The sequence below is a fragment of the Rutilus rutilus genome (assembly GCF_951802725.1).
Source record: "Rutilus rutilus genome assembly, chromosome: 3".
Lineage (NCBI taxonomy): Eukaryota > Metazoa > Chordata > Actinopteri > Cypriniformes > Leuciscidae > Rutilus > Rutilus rutilus.
In genome coordinates this window covers 55075645-55092462 of record NC_140211.1, presented here as the reverse complement: position 1 = coordinate 55092462, position 16818 = coordinate 55075645, and the positions used below count along the sequence as shown (strand labels likewise).

The following is a 16818-nucleotide window of genomic DNA, read 5'->3' as shown; positions in this document are numbered from 1 at the left end:
ATAATGTTTATCCTGCTGCTTACGGAAAAGATTCTGTTTTGAAGTAGATTTTTGTGGATTTATGGAGCCTGAAACCATTGAACAAATTATTATTATTATTATTATTTATTTTATTTGCGCCCCGTCACATTGCATTTCTTGCAGGATCTTTACGGCTGGCTAAATATTGGTCCTGAAATTCCTTTACTAAATTTATTTCAGGTCTTGGTTTATGCTGGTCTCTCAAAAAAAGATGTTATTGATGTTAAACATTATTATTATTATGGGTAAATATGCATAAAAGCAAATTAAATAACAGTAAACCCTCTTTAACCTGCTTTAAAAATAATGTAAAATACATAGCCAAAGATAATCAATCCCCTGGTGAATTGTATAAAGTCATGTATGAGTCTCTTTTCTTCTAAGATTTTGTACATGCCTCAATTATATTTACATTAATTTTAATTTCTTTTTTCCCCTTAAGGGTCTGAAGATTTTGCTTTAGTTTCATGTACTGAATATGCTACTTTTTCTTTTATACACATGGACCTGTTTAAGGATATATACACAATTATTTGATTACGTTATTTGTGTATATTTTCATATGCATATTTTTGTTCCCTACTTGAGTTTGTTAAATTGTATTGTTCAAAAAAAAAAAAAAAATGCTGGTGGTGTTAATGCCGTAAATGAAAAAATAAAATAATTTACATTTTGATCACTAGGGGGCGCCAGAGGTGAGAACCTAAACGTGATGACGACATATTCCTGAGACGCGCGCTGGAATTGAACAGGACATGACTTTGTCAAGTGTGTTTTCAGCTTAATATAGGCTTTGTTTATTATTTTATTATACTTTGATGAATTGAGGACCTGTCTGACACCAACATGTCTCTGCTCAGAGCCCTGAGATACAACGTAAATATCTCAATCTTGTCTTGGTTTTATTTTAACTCGTATATTTTGCTATACGCCACGATGACAGTTCTAGCTAGTACATTAGTGTTTATGTGAGAGAGTCGTTTGTGGACCCACGCAGTGAGCTAAAGTCACCTTGTCCAATACCAGGCATAATGTCATATTGTAATCATTTACCGTCATGTTTCCCTGTGTTTTTAGTCTCAAACGTTGTGTAGAAATGTAATCTCGCGCTCCTCGTCCAGTCTGACTGATGGAGAGGTGCGAATCACTGAAGTATTAAAGGAGAAGTTTCCTCAGGCTTCGGCGCTCAAGGTTGTGGATATATCAGGTGAGTCCTGACTTTAAATGATCTGATATTATCTTTAGGCAGTTAGGTAATGTGCATTCATATATGTGGGCTCATTTCAGGAGGCTGTGGTGCAATGTACGAGATACACATCGAGTCGGACGAGTTTAAAGGAAAGAGGACTGTACAACAGCACCAGTTAGTCAATCAGGTAAGTTAAATGAAGTATTCATAATTATGAAGTATTCATAATTCATAATCAGTATAATAGAGCAGTAAATAGTTCACATCTTTTAGCTTTTTATACTGCTGTCAAATCAATTAATATCACTTAACATAAAAGTGTGTGTGTGTGTGTGTGTGTGTGTGTGTGTGTGTGTACTTGTACTTGTACTTGTACAACTATCTTTGTGAGGAGTGAGGACCAGTTTGAGTTTTAGACCATTGGAGTGAGGACCAAGAGAGTAAAGTGAGGACATTTTGGCCGGTCCTCACTTTCTGAGAGCCCTTTAAAGGCCTGTTTGAGGGTCAAGACTTGGTTTTAGGGATAAGGTTATAATGAGGTTTAGGGTAAGTTTAGGGTAAGGGTTCGGGTTAGGCACTTAGTTGTGATGAGCAAGGTTAGGGTAAGCGGCTAGAGATTGCATTGTGTCAATGAATGTTCTCATAAAGATAGATGTACAAGAATGTGTGTGTGTGTGTGTGTGTGTGTACGTGTACACTGCCGTTAAAAGGTTTGCGATCTGTGTGTTTTAAAATAAGTCTCTTATGCTTACCAAGGCTGCATTTATTTGATTAAAAATACAAAACAAACTAATATTGTCAAATATTATTACAATTTTAAATAACTGTTTTTTTTGTTGTTGTTTTTTTTGGAATATTTTCAAATGTAATTTATTCCTGTGATCAAAGCTGAATTTTCTCAAGAAACATTTCTGATTGGACCCTAAACTAAAGTGTTGCTTAATATTCTTATAATATAATATTTGGTCACAAGATTGGAATAATGCTCACCAAGGCTAAAAGATTTCTATTTGAATATATTTTAAAATGTAATTTATTCCTGTGATGGAAAGAATTTTCAGTGTTCAAAGTTTCAAAGATCAAATTGCAGATAAATGGAGTTACTGTCTCCCCAAAGAAAGAACCAATTCTGTAATTTCAGTCTCAATTCCTGAATGAACCTACGTAGGTTTGTAACAAATTTGCAAAATGCCAGCCCATGGTCTTCATTGGCTGCCAGCGAACAATGTCTACTTTGACCCTCAAACACTGAGACTGGAAGAGTGTGGTTCATGTTGTCAATGTGTCAAGAAGACTCTGTTTTCTGCGCTGCAAAAGCAAATCCACTGTGATGCACTTCAAAAGGATGAGACTCAGGCTCAAATTGATACGGCAAAACCGACGCCATCTTTCCTGTTCGTATGTGCTGTAAGCAGTCAACCAATCACAACAGACTGGCCCGTCTGACCAATCAGAGCAGAGGAAGCTCTTGGAAAGGAGGGGTTTAGAGAGACCGAATCCTTTATCAAATCATTTCAGACACTGTGAGAAAAGAGATGAAAATTATGACCTTTAAATTAAGTGTAAATTATAATCTGTGGTTTGTCTTTCAACAGGCTCTTAAAGATGAGATTAAAGCCATGCACGGTCTTCGCATATTCACTGATGTTCCTAGAAAGTAGGAGCTTCTCAGCGTCACTCTCACACTGTGTCGGTCTGCTGTCTCACTACAATATAGTATCACACACATCTGTCTGTCTCCTTAATAAATAAAGCAGAGTTATAACAGTGGCAGGAAAATACTTGATAGATTTTATGAATGAAAGCTGTACAGTTACAAAAAGATATACAAGGTATGGTTCACGAATGCTGTAAACGCACAAGATAAAAGAATGTAATATTGTTTTTGCCTATAAATGCGAGAAAAGACGTGTGGATTGTTTGAATCTTCAGTCACAGGTCATTGTTTGTGTAAAATTGCACTTGAAGTAGCTTTGTAAGTTATCTGTTTTTTCCTGTTCTGTATTTAAGTCTGTCGATCCATTAAATGATGTCGCTTCCCTTTCCTTGGCAAACTTGTGTGGCACAAGATTGATTGTAGGGACAATTATGATGTAATATGTAATTGATTCACTGATTGTACTTTTAAAATGACCAAATCCTTCTGTAATATTAGGTCTACAGAAACCATTTTCACCACTAGATGTCATTTGTGTTTTTAACACAGAAAGCGTTAAAAGTATGTTGCATTGTATCTCCAATTGAATACAGGTACATTAACCTCAATATTTTTTTATTTTTTTTGAACTAATTCCCATAACAATGAAAGTGCTTATTTGAACCCTTCTTCCCCTCAAGTTTTGTTAAATTACGTATGCTATTACTAGTTTTACGGTACTGTAGTTTACTTGGGTACCGTATGAGACATAATGATGCTCTGCTTTCCAGTGTGGATGAAAGCATTCGATCTGATTCATTTAGGCGAATCGGTTCGTTCGGATAGCTCGTTTCAGTGGTTCAAACTGTGATTCATTGATATGCCAGACTTCCAAATTTCGGCGTAATTCCTTGTATCGACGTAAATGTTTAGTTAAATATTGCTATGTATCATTGTATTTACGGATAAATCGCATGATGATACCCTCTATTTGGTTTCAGCGAGCCGGTTCACGAACTAATCTATATCATCTCTCCTCGGCCACTTAAGTCTTTACCGAAGACCATTTTACGGCATAAACCTTTTGTTGGTGCGTACATAAGTAGTAAAATACTATTATTCAGCTAATTTTCCCTCTGAAATGTATCCTACATTGTCACATGTTCTCCTTAACAGTCCAATGATTTACAAATGCTGTGCGAGTCGGTTCGAATGAGCGGTTCAAAAGAAGGATTCGGACATCACTAGTGGATGGTGCGACAGGAGCAGCAAAGAGAGCGCAGTTTCCAGCAGGGTTTCAGCAGCTGTTCACATCATCTTCAGACATGGCAAAGGAGGGGACGGAGATTGCGGAGGAGACCGACCAAATGATGGACCAGAAGGAGCCGGAGAATCCCGTTTCTCCGGTAATAGATCCGAAAGAAATGCGGGCTGTTGTGCTGACGGGCTTTGGTGGTCTAAACAAACTCAAAGTCACCAAGAAACCAATGCCAGAGCCTCAAGAAGGAGAAGTCAAAATTCGCGTGAAAGCATGGTAAATATTAATGCTTAAATAGTCATTTATTTATTTATTTAGATCAAAATGCCACATGTCATATCGGAGACTCCGCGCGACTGGCAACCGCAGCAACATGTTGCAACTTGCATCAAGAAGAACAGGTGCCTTCACCTAGAATCCATATTAGTTATTTATCTAGGATTTAAAGCAGTTCATGATATGAATCTCGGTGTTTTTAGGGGTTAGACGCAGATGTAATGCAAGTAAATCCGTTTTTCCTGTAGGCTACGCGTGTTTTGTGTGTGCCTCTGACATAGAGATTTCAAACCAAAGACTATAAAAGATTGAATTATGCATGCCACTTTTTTTTAAGGTTGACTTTGTATTGTTAAATGATTAACAAAACATTATTTAACAGTTTTGTAACACGAGCAGATCCATCTGGTTGGTTCTTGTGCTTGAAGGCTTATAGGACATTTAAGCTTAAGTGTGTTATCATGGGAATACTGGATTTTTTTTTTATTATAAAACTCTATTAAAATTAATAAAAATTCTCTAAAAACTCATTATATATGTGTGTGTGTGTGCTGTCAAATCGATTAATCACATCTAACATAAAAGTTTTTGCTTACACAATATTGATGTGTATATTATATATATAATAAGATTTTTTTTTATATAATTAAGATAATAAGATAGATTTATCTCTGTGTGTGTGTGTGTATATATATATATATATATATATATATATATATACACACACACAGAATATTATGTTTATTATATTTCTATTTTAAGTTGGGAACTTGATAAAATAGGGGCATTTCAGCATATTTTCTAAAATTGTGTTTATGATTGAAATGAACTGGAATGAAAAATGACATTTTCTTAATTTTACAGTGGTCTGAACTTTCTTGATCTAATGGTACGACAAGGAAATATCGATAATGCTCCAAAAACACCTCTTGTGCCTGGATTTGAGTGTTCTGGGATTGTCGAGAATATGGGAGAAAACACCCAAGGCTTTGAGGTATGTGCAGAAATGTTTTAATGTTGATATGTTGGTTGTGTACTAATCAAGAATTTCAGACGGTGATGGCCATTATTTACTTGTTCATAATAGAGCTCCAATCTAGAATGTATCGTTCTTCGGGCGGTGGGAAAGATTTGTTACCTGGCATGAAAAAAACAATTCATTGTTTGAATTGGAAAAGAATAAACCCTGATATTATATGCTTCCAATATCAGCACATTCAATCTGAAACTGAATAGTAATAGAGTTTAACAACGTGTGTTTTCTTCTTTCAGATAGGTGACAGAGTGATGGCGTTTGTAAATTACAATGCTTGGGCCGAGGTGGTTTGCACACCGTTGGATTTGGTGTATAAGATCCCAGACGACATGACATTCCCAGAGGCGGCTGCCTTCTCTATGAACTTTGTGGCTGCCTACATGATGCTGTTTGAAGTGGCCAATCTCCAGGAGGGGATGTCTGTATTAGTTCACTCAGCAGGAGGTGGGGTGGTAAGTCTGTTGCTTTGAGCGATGGGGTTAGTAAAGAAACTTTGAAGTAGCATATTTTGATGTTTACTTTAGCTGGAATTTGGACAAACATATCTGATCCCATATTGCTGTTAAGGCCTGTTCACACTAAGAACGATAACTATAACTATATAAAGCGTCCACACCATCGGACGATATAGTTCTGTTTACTATAAGCGCGCACTGCAGTTTTGTCGTCTGCCGCTTTAAATGCTCGAGCTCTTTAAAGTCTGATGGATTCTGATCGGCTGTCATTGTTTTTATTGTTCACCAGCTGGAAAAATCCATTCTGAAAGTGATTCATTCCAACAACGACAATGTTGTTTACATTCAGAGTTATCATCATTGGTGTAAACGGGCCTTTAAACAAATGCAAATCTACAGCTTCATTATATGGCTTTTGGTGGAATATGATCAAAATGAGTTTAAGGGTGTGTTCACACTTGGCAGGTTTGGTTTGATTAAAACGAATTCTGGTGTGATTGCTCAGTTAGTGCGGTTCATTTGAATAAGTGTGAACGCTGCCATCCGAGCCCTGGTGCGCAACAAACAAGCGGACCGAGACCCACCTTTCCTTCCAATGTGCGGTTTGACTGAAATATGAATGCAATACGAACCAAAGACATCACAAGTCACAAGATGCGACCCCTAAAAAGGATGCTAGAGCATAACTGTTTTTCTCATCAGTCGTGATGTTGCCCATCACAGTTCGGTTCAGGCATCAGAACCACGTCTTCATTGCAGCAGATCTTCGCGTGTGTGTGTGATAGAGGGATTCCTGCTGCTGTTTTGACTCCTCTACACATTTTATAAGCTTTTCACAAGTTCCTAGCTGGTCAGAATACCAGGATATGGACGCACATATAACAAAAGCGTTTAGCACACAGCATTGTTTTGGATATTTGTATAAGTTCTGTCACAAAATATACATCATAAATGCCGTTTTCTTGATTTGTATCTTTAGGATTAGTGTTAAAAATGACGAATAGTGAACGCTAAGCGAACCAGGGCTAACTGTATCATTTTCTTTTTTGGTCCGGACCCAAATGAAACGAGAACCGAACTACAAGAGTGAACACACCCTAAAGCCCTGTTTACACCTGGTATTAAGATGCGTTTTGGTCGATCGGATCACAAGCAGACAAGAGAGACACATTCCCGTTTACACCTGGTGTTTTAATCCATCTCTTTTGTCCACTTTAAACCACTTCTGTCCTGATTTCTTCGAGGGGAGGGTCTATGGACGGGTAAATGTATGGGCTTTTTCAGATCTTTCGGTCGAATGGACGAAATAAGCTCACGCAATTTACATATGAACACGACCGGAGACGACAGAAAAACATACGGGGAGAAGCAGCCGAACGCTGTGTTAGAAATCAGGAATGGTGAGAGAACATTGTGCTTGGTACATTTTTCATCTTCAAACCAAACTTGAGTCTTCGGCCGACAAAGTTTAAATCCCGTCTGGCTAGAGCTCTTCCCATAATGTTCCCGCATTAGATCAGTAGATGGAGAGAAGACCGTGTGAACACATTCGACCACATGAGCGTTTGCACTACGAAAGCAATCTGATCAAATGTGTTTTCCACTGCCTCTGGAAGTGGTTGAAAATGGACAAGCTCAAAACGTTTTAGACCCCGTTAACACCTGTATTATTTAGCGTCGTCCACTTGTGATCCGATCGACCAAAAAGCATCTTAATAGAGTGACAGAAACCATTAATCACATTCCGTTCTGCTTGTCCTCTTTTTCCACATAAGGGTCAAGCAGTCGCTCAACTTTGTTCCACTGTCCCCAACGTCACTGTGTTTGGCACCGCCTCGCCCTTCAAACACGAAGCCATAAAGCATTCAGTTACTCATCTCTTTGACAGAAACCTTGACTACGTTCCAGAAGTTAAGAAGTAAGCACAAACGCCGTTGCTGTCAAGCGTAGGGGCAAAACTGAAATGGTAGATAGATGACGGGAATATAAACTAAATGAGTCATACTGGGAGGCCAGTGCAAGTCTGAGATGGCAGACGTCACCAGTTCCTCCTCTAGACCTGCGTGGCTCCAGTCCCCATGGCAACACACAGCAGATCTGAAAGTAGTGTGTTGTAGTTTGGGGAGGGGCACTGGTACATCCTTCTGATCAACCACACAAAGCCAGAAAATGTGCAGCAACTGACTCATTCAGAGCTAATTATTTTTTACCTGCTGTTGTCTAACAATTTCTGTGGTGGATCTTATTTGGTGAGCATCTTGTGTCCATTTTTTATTGGTTCCCTTACAAAAAAAAAGTATTGTCGAAAGACCATGGTAGGCTAATGGCGAAAAAATATCATGCTAGTTCTAAAATACAAGTCACCTTTATTTAAACACTGCAAAAAATGCTTTTCTTACTTGGTATTGTCTTGTTTCCAGTCCAAATATCAAAACAAGTCTTAAATCAAGATGCATTTACTAAAGTAGTAAAATGCCATAAGATATTATGTCTTGTTTTCTGGGCAAATAAATCAAAATTAAGTGAGTTTTTGCTTAAAACAAGCAAAATTATCAGCCCATGGGGTAAGAAAAATAATCTTGTTTCTGTTTGAATTAAGATTATTTTTCTTACCCCATGGACAGATCATTTAGCTTGTTTTAAGCAAAAACTCACTTCATTTTGATTAATTCCCCCGGAAAACAAGACACAATATCTTATCTAATTTTGCTTATCTAGTAAATGCATCTTGATTTAAGAATTTTTAGATATTTGGACTGGAAACCAGACAAAAATACTAAGTAAGATAAGCATTTTTTTTTGCAGTGTAAAGCGCTTTATACAACATAGATTGTTTCAAAGCAGCTGCACTGTAATAAATAATGGTGTATTAATGGTGCAAACTTCATCAAATATGAGACAAATTCTTCTGTAAAGCAGCTCTAAAAAGACAATAGTGTCATTATTTAGCTTGAGTCGGTTCAATGTTGATTCAGTTCAGTTCAGTTCAATAACAGTCTCAATGTTGCAGAATTATGAAACAAATTTGATTTGGCTATATAAAGCAGCTCTACACATAGTGTCATCATCAAGTTTTGTTCTCGTTTGAGCAAGTCAGATTGATAATATTACTGAACAGGGCTTGACATTAACACCCGCCAACCCATCAAATGCGTGTGCTTTTTAGCAGTGGCGTGTAACGCGGTCACTCCTACTAGCCACTTTGGCGGGTTGAATTTTAGATATTAATTTTAATTACATTTATTTAAAAAGGCATCTAAAATAATAAACTAAGTTCAATCTAAGTGAATGTAAACAGTTGAGAAAGAAAATGCATGTGTAACAGTATAATGGATTGGTGCGTCAGGTCTTAAAGGGACCGCAGCCCAATATACCTACGGCCAAATTATGAGATAATATTTTAAAAAAAATCTATATGGCAGTTTTTCCCCATGGTATTGATGTCAAAATTGTGGCCAGTGGAAATGCTGAGTGGCTTGTAACTTTGGAAAACCACTAGCCAGAGTGGCTGGTGAGCAAAAAAGTTAATGTCAAGCACTGTTACTGAATATTAAATGTCTTTTAATTCCCAACTGAGCAAGCCAAAGGCAAACCCAAACTCCATCAGGTGAAAATAGTGGAGTACTAACCCTGCACCTATCCCTAAACCCATGTAGTTACCTTATATTACCAGCACTTTCTTTCAAATTCATGTAAATTGAGTATGAGAGAGGAGATTAGGACTCTTTTCATCTCTGTTGTTCCACATTCCTCTCAGGATCAGGGGAAAAGCAAAATTAAATTGGCATCAGGTTGTTCTCTCTTCCACAATAGGCAGGACCCCGGGCATCACAAGACCTCCGACTGGTTAAGCCTTGTAGGCGGTCCGGGCACCATGACGACAGGAACACATTAGAGCCCATGTTTATAAAGACATTCTCATTCCTTATCATCTGTGCTTTCCTAAAAGACACTGAAAATATATATTTTTATGCTTCCAGGATTTAAGAGGGTCTCATTTAAGCAACTTGCCTGAGCTTAGAATAAAAGTATGGTTAATGATGTTTTTTTTTCCTCCTGCAGGATATCTCCAGAAGGAGTAGATATTGTATTGGACTGTTTGTGTGGAGAGAACACAGGAAAAGGCCTAACTTTGCTCAAGCCCATGGGAACGTACATCCTGTATGGTTGGTACACACCGAGGAAGAGCATTCTCATAGCTCTGAAATTAATGAAACATTTTGAGGATATAAACAATTATTTAAAGGTCCCATATTGTCAAAACTGAAATCTCCTGGCTTTTTTTCATGATAACTGAGGTCTAGAGGCGATGAAACTACCATATAAGTTTCAAAACAGTCGATCCACAGACAAATGCACACAGCCTGCATAAAGTAGCTGTGCCTTTTCACAAGCCATTGTGACTTCCGTATAAATGTGACGTCAGAACTACTCAGTCACCGCCTTTAGTCATCACCCCCACCAATGGTGGGTCACTCAGAAAACAACAGGCCAATCAGAAGAGAGGCTCATGAATATTAAGTAGATGGGCCAAAATCGACCTGTTCTTGGCAGAGCTCCTGAGAAAGGAGCTGTAAAAATATATTGAGATGGTTTTTGGTACTTATACCGCAAATATACTGTATATTCTTAAGGACATCAAAACCTAAAATAAAACTTCAGAAAGGTGTACAGTAGGGGACCTTTAAAGGGACACTGTCATCATTAATCTGTTTGACTTTCTGTTTTGAAGAATGTTCCTGCTGCTCTTATTCAGTGACCACGGGCTGTAAAGCTCCAGAAAGGACAAAAAAAAGTACCTCTATGAAAAAGAAATACATTTTTATCATACTTTTAAAAAGTGGACTTATTACAGAAATAATATACTTTAAGGGAATGTACAACATACTTAACTGAATGTAATATTTCCACAAAATTCAGACATAAATGCATGTTACTTGCATCTAAATTAAAATGTATCCTAGTTTGAATTTAAAACTTTTTAAATTTAAAACAAAAAAAGTTTGCAATTAGTGGTAATTAAGAGTGCTTTAAGTAGGACTTAAGTACGTCTTTGTACGTAATGTCATAACCCTAAATTGTCTTTGAAATATGGTTATATGGTTAAAGTGTGGCCTACTGACAAGCATTTATGGTACTAAATATAACTAAAATATAATTTAATGCCAGTTCTTTTTAATCCTGTATGTCATGTACTTAAATATATTTGTAATCACACATTTATAACGGTGAAGTTACAATTTAGTGCATTTAAAATGTATTAACTTAAATTTAATATCAAATAACACACTACAGTTAAATTATAATCAAGTATTTTACATGTGCTTTAGAATGTTAGTGAACACATCAAAATATGGTACTATTGCATCATGCTGTGGCCATGGACTGTAGAGATAGAAAAAAAAAAAGGTAGCAAGATGTCCAAAATGTTCATTTGTGACCTCCTGACCCTCATTTCAAAGAAGTCACACAAGACACACAAAGTGTGGCCAACAGCAAATTGAGGTTAATTGCACATAAAAGATATTGCCTGCCACTTTAATTACTCCAGTCCCCTTAGCCTTCTGGTCCATTAGGATTATTTAATTAGAAGGGATGCCATGGAGCGGAGATGATGTAAAAGTTAGGTTTAAAAACACATTACTGCCAAATGAATGAATCAGTCATCATAATTCTGGATGGAGCTTATTAATAATAGCCATTTGGCATAGCTATAATAATGCCATGTTTTATTGCTTCAAATGCCAAGACTATACTTTGTATCTTTTAACATTTCATGTCCATTCAGATTAAAGTGTGTAATTTCTGAGCCACTTACACCTGCAAAAATAAGGATTGTTTTCAAGCATGTTTTCTGAATGCAGCCCGTCTGCCATTGGTCAGTTAAACAGACTGAGCCGATTCTGTTGTGTCGGGTTTGTTAGGATGCTCAGTGATTTAAAAGATCCACAGAGACGCACTCGTAAGGAAAATCAACCTATGAACATCTTACTTATAGTTAACTCTGCTTAACTCTATAAGGCCTACTGTATCATATTTGACACGCACATTTCTAAGGCCTCTAAGTGATCAACACGATCAAAACGTTGCTGAAAAACCTGTTGCACACAATCTACTGCATGCTTTGTCATCTGATTGATAGTTTATACTTTTTAGCAAGTAAAAGGTCTTTTAGTATCATATTAATCTTACTTGGCCATATGAATATTAACAACTGTTCCAAATTGCATTTTTTTGCTCAGTTTGGGTCTAAAATTGTGTTTAATTCCTCCTCGAGTATATAATACTCAACAAAAAGCATGCATGCCATTTTTTTTAAACAATTATGTCTTAAGGTTTAATAAACCATTTTCAGTAACACTTTACAATAAGGTTCATTAGTTAACATTAGTTAATGTATTAACTAACATGAACTAACAATGAGCAATGCATTTATTACAGTATTTATTAATCTTTTTTTAATGTTAGTTAATAAATATCCAACTGTTAATTTTTTTGTTCATGTTAGTTCACAGTGCATTAACTAATGTTAACAAATACAACCTTTGATTTTAATAATGTATTAGTAAATGTTGAAATTAATATCAGCAAAGATTAATAAATGCTGTTTAAATATTGTTCATTCTTAGTTTATGTTAACTTTGGGAGTTGTCTAATGTTAACTGATTAACCTTATTGTAAAGTTTGACCATTATTTCATATGTCAGGCTTTTCGTGGTTGGGCTGGGGTTGAAGAAAGTGTATCATCTTTAAGAAACCTATTGGAAAAAAAATATATACACTGCTAAAATGATTTATATTTCTAGGTTCATCAAACATGGTGACGGGAGAGACAAAAAGTTTCTTCAGTTTTGCTAAATCTGTGAGTGGAGTTTGATATCTATTTTCCATAGAAAGCAAACATCTCAAGTGTTGGTCCAAAGATGTCTGGTGCTCAGTTGTCATTGTTAAAACAATTGCTCTTTGTCTCCCAGTGGTGGCAGGTTGAGAAGGTGAACCCTATCAAACTCTATGAGGAGAATAAAGTCATTGCTGGCTTCTCGCTCCTTAACCTCCTCTTCAAGCAGGGCGGATGCAGCCGAGTCAAGACAGCGGTGCAAAAACTCCTGTCCCTCTACGACCAGAAGAAGATCAAGCCTCTGGTAGACTCCTTGTGGGCGCTTGAGGAGGTAACAGACAGCGTTTTCATAAGCAATCAATTCTTCTAACATATCTTACTCGTCTGTACGTGCATATTTTACTTTAAGAACTAAAACCCACCTTGTTACTCATTCATATGCAAAGTTAGCCAATCGTAACAGTGTATTTACATGCAAAAGTATTCGTAGAGGTTTCGTAGAGGCTTGCACTGCAAAAAATGCTTTTCTTACTTAGTATTTTTGTCTGGTTTCCAGTCCAAATATAAAAAAATTCTTAAATCAAAATGCATTTACTAGATAAGTAAAATTAGATAAGATATTATGTCTTGTTTTCTGGGGGAATTAATCAAAATGAAGTGAGTTTTTGCTTAAAACAAGCAAAATTATCTGTCCATGGGGTAAGAAAAATAATCTTGTTTCTGTTTGAATTAAGATTATTTTTCTTACCCCATAATTTTGCTTGTTTTAAGCAAAAACTCACTTAATTTTGATTTATTTCCCCTGAAAACAAGACATAATATCTTATGGCATTTTACTACTTTAGTAAATGCATCTTGATGTAAGACTTTTTTTTGGATATTTGGACTGGAAACAAGACAAAAATACTAAGTAAGAAAAGCATTTTTTGCAGCGAGAGCCAGTCAGAGCATAGTCTGCAAAGCGTCACGAGAGACGGCATTAAATTACCTCATGTCTCAAAGCACATAACATTACAATAATAATGAACATGCACAACTTCTTTACGGTTATTGTTAGAACTCAAAGCGGTTTTGTAAAGGTGCGTTCACGCCATGTTGGAATTACCGTAATTACGAGAAAGTCGTATAACTAGGAAATTACAACTTTTAAACTCCGAATTTCTGAGAGCACTGACTGCTGCAGATTAATTTCGCCGTTGATAGTGTTGCCAAAGAAAGGCCATAAATAGGCATAACAGCTCATTGTAGAACGTCACGGGTTGTCATCTCATAATTACGGTAATTACGACATGGCGCGAACGCAGCATAAGCTCTCTGTTTTGGTTCAAGAGGAACTGTAAAAGGTGGCTGGTGTTTGTCTGCAGCGCTCGTGACTCTAGCAGTGTGTTTACAACTCTGCGTAACCTCATGGAACACGCGGATGATGTGTGATGGGCGGAGTTATGCAAATACATAAGTTGACAGGCAGGCTGGACATCCTACCTATTCAGACTGAATGCAATGATTGTTTTTTTTGGTCCCGAGACGTCCACAGAAGACATATACATTTTTATAATATTTCGAGCACTCTATTATTGATTGCTATCAGGATGTGAAGAAAGTTTCGACCAGTATAACAAAAAGTGTTTATGAAAAACATTGCCTACCCTACCTAAAAAAAGGCTCATTTAAGAGAGTTTCAGAGAGAATGAAAAATGGACATGTAAATCAAAGTTTTGGCTGTTTTGAGTGTGCAAAAACCTCAACTAAAATAATAAGTGGATCTTAGGGAATGATAAATGTTAAAACAAATAATGATATGATATCTATGAAATATAAATATCACCTTAAAAATGAATGTGAATTGTCACATTCACAACCCATTTTACATTTTAGCTAATGCATTTCCTCCTCGTAGTCCCTGAAAATCGAATTCCCTGAAGCCCTTTGAAAGCTTGGCTGTTGAGATACTTTAAAAAAAGAAGACTCAGGCCAACCTCCAGTTCTGCATGTGATCAGCTGCTGTCTCTGACCATCAGATGACGGGTGGGCTGACCGGCTCGGCTACATTTCTCTGCTTTGATTCCCACACAGCCAGACACCCCCTCCCTCTGTGAAACCCAACAGAGCAGCGCAGTCTGTGGCCAAACCTGCCCGTGGTTTACCAAGCTGTGTGTGATGCACTTTGCTGAAGTCTCTTTTGAAGTATTGCAGTGTTGACGCTGGAAATGATGGATAACTGCGCTTTCCTGTGTGGTGTGGAGGCACACTTTGCTTCTTTGATTTATGCAGCTTTAGTTTACTTTTCTTTAAGGCCAATTCACACTGAACCGACAACGGCAACAGACACTTTGTTGGGTTTTTATATTATAATATACTACACTGTACTATTTTTGTGTGGTGTAAGGAACATACATGTCTGCCAAAAGTAACTGTACCAGTGTTGCCATTTTTTTGGCCTTATTTCCTGAATGTTATTAAGATTTTGGCCATGCTGGTGCTTTGGCTACAAATCAGAACTGGCAAATTTCCACTTCTATTGGTTAAACAGTTATTTTGTCATGTACTGCTGTCATAATTTGTATTCTTTTCATCCCACGTTTCTCCCTTCCCATTAAAAATACATTTAATGAATTATATTGAATAAAAGGCTCTAAAAAATGGAAAACTTTATTTTATAGTGTCTTTGTTGAATGTTACATGTACTTACTGTAGTAATAACTATAAATTATGCATAATTACATGCAACTAACCCTAACCCTACAGTAAGTACATGCTGTTAATTAATATTACGCAATACTTGTATAATTCAACTCAACAAGGACACCTTAAAATAACGTGTAACCCCCCAAAAAAGGATATTTCAAATAAATGCTGCTCTTTTGAACTTTGTATTCATCATCAAAGAATTTTGGAAATGTATCATGGTTTCCACAAAGATATGAAGCAGAACAACTGTTTTCAGCATTGATAATAATCACAAATGTTTCGTCGGCTCTAAATCAGCCTATCAGAATGATTTCTGAAGGGTCATGTGACACTGAAGACTGGAGTAATGATGCTGAAAATTCAGCTTTGATCACAGGAATAAATTGCATTTTAGAATATATTAAAATAGAAAACAATTATTCAATTCTAAAACTATTTCACAATATTACTGTTTTTACTGTAGTATTTTTGATCAAATAAATGCAGACTTTTTGAACATAAGAGACTTCTTTCAAAAACATTGAAACATTTTATTGACCCCAAACTTCTGAATGGTAGTGTATATAAAATCAATGAAAATAAACATTTCTCCATAAACAAATCCATCCTCTCAGAGAACAGACACAGAACAGAACAGCTTATTTGGCTAATTCAAGCCACTTATTCTGGTTGCTTGTTTTTTTCTTGTAAAATCTGGCAACATTCAACTGTACCATGTATAGATTTACAATGAATAAGTCTAGCTCAATATATCAAATTAAAGCCAAGAAGTAAGAGTGTTACTGTTAGCCCTGTGAAAATAAATATATTTAATTAACCAGTGTATCTTACAAATAAGCACACAATAATGTTGTAATATTCAGCTTGTTAGTATTTTCTCCTTTATACAGTATGTTTACATTTGAACTGACAGGAATAATGTGTGTTTAAAGCAAAAGTCTGTTTGGAATTTGGCTTTGGAAGGAGTTTGATTTACTCACGTCACTTAAATAAAAACAGCAAGGATTAGACTTTCTTTTAAATAATTATTACATTTTCTCAATACATCTGCGATTGTTAGCATAGTTAACATAGTACATGATGAGATGCAAAGATAAAATAGATTTAAAATCAGAGGAAACAATACTTTAGACCGCAGAGGAATAATACTGGACATCCAGCAAAAATAATTTGGTCCCACTTTATATTTGGTGTCTTTAACATACTATGTACTTTTATGAATTGTTAGGTAATGTAATAATTGTATTGATGTTGTATTGCAAAAGGTGGGATACAAGTAAGATTCAGGGAAGGCTCAACAGTGTAATTATAGATGTAATTACAGATCTTAATTACAGAGTAATTACATGCAGAAGTTTTTTTTAATATAAGTACAATATAAAAACATGTATGAACACGATACGTTTATTGTAGGCCTATTA

General features: G+C 36.3%; 2 protein-coding genes across 2 annotated transcripts in view; both read left to right on the top strand.

Annotated features, from left to right (window-relative positions):
- The first annotated feature begins 703 nt into the window (after window positions 1-703).
- On the top strand, window positions 704-3475 carry bola3 (bolA family member 3). Its single transcript, XM_084405570.1, has 4 exons — window positions 704-897; window positions 1099-1228; window positions 1309-1397; window positions 2806-3475. The coding sequence occupies exons 1-4, from the start codon at window positions 868-870 to the stop codon at window positions 2869-2871; spliced, it is 315 nt and encodes a 104-aa protein (XP_084261696.1). The 5' UTR covers window positions 704-867; the 3' UTR covers window positions 2872-3475.
- Window positions 3476-4034: 559 nt separating this feature from the next.
- The window catches only part of vat1l (vesicle amine transport 1-like), a 46787-nt gene continuing 34003 nt past the window's right edge, over window positions 4035-16818 (top strand). Inside the window, exons 1-7 of the mRNA XM_084405566.1 lie at window positions 4035-4380; window positions 5245-5374; window positions 5653-5868; window positions 7647-7789; window positions 9934-10037; window positions 12678-12733; window positions 12846-13040. Of these exons, the coding sequence (XP_084261692.1) occupies window positions 4172-4380; window positions 5245-5374; window positions 5653-5868; window positions 7647-7789; window positions 9934-10037; window positions 12678-12733; window positions 12846-13040 (1053 nt within the window). The 5' untranslated portion in view covers window positions 4035-4171. The remainder of the gene's footprint in view (window positions 4381-5244; window positions 5375-5652; window positions 5869-7646; window positions 7790-9933; window positions 10038-12677; window positions 12734-12845; window positions 13041-16818) is intronic.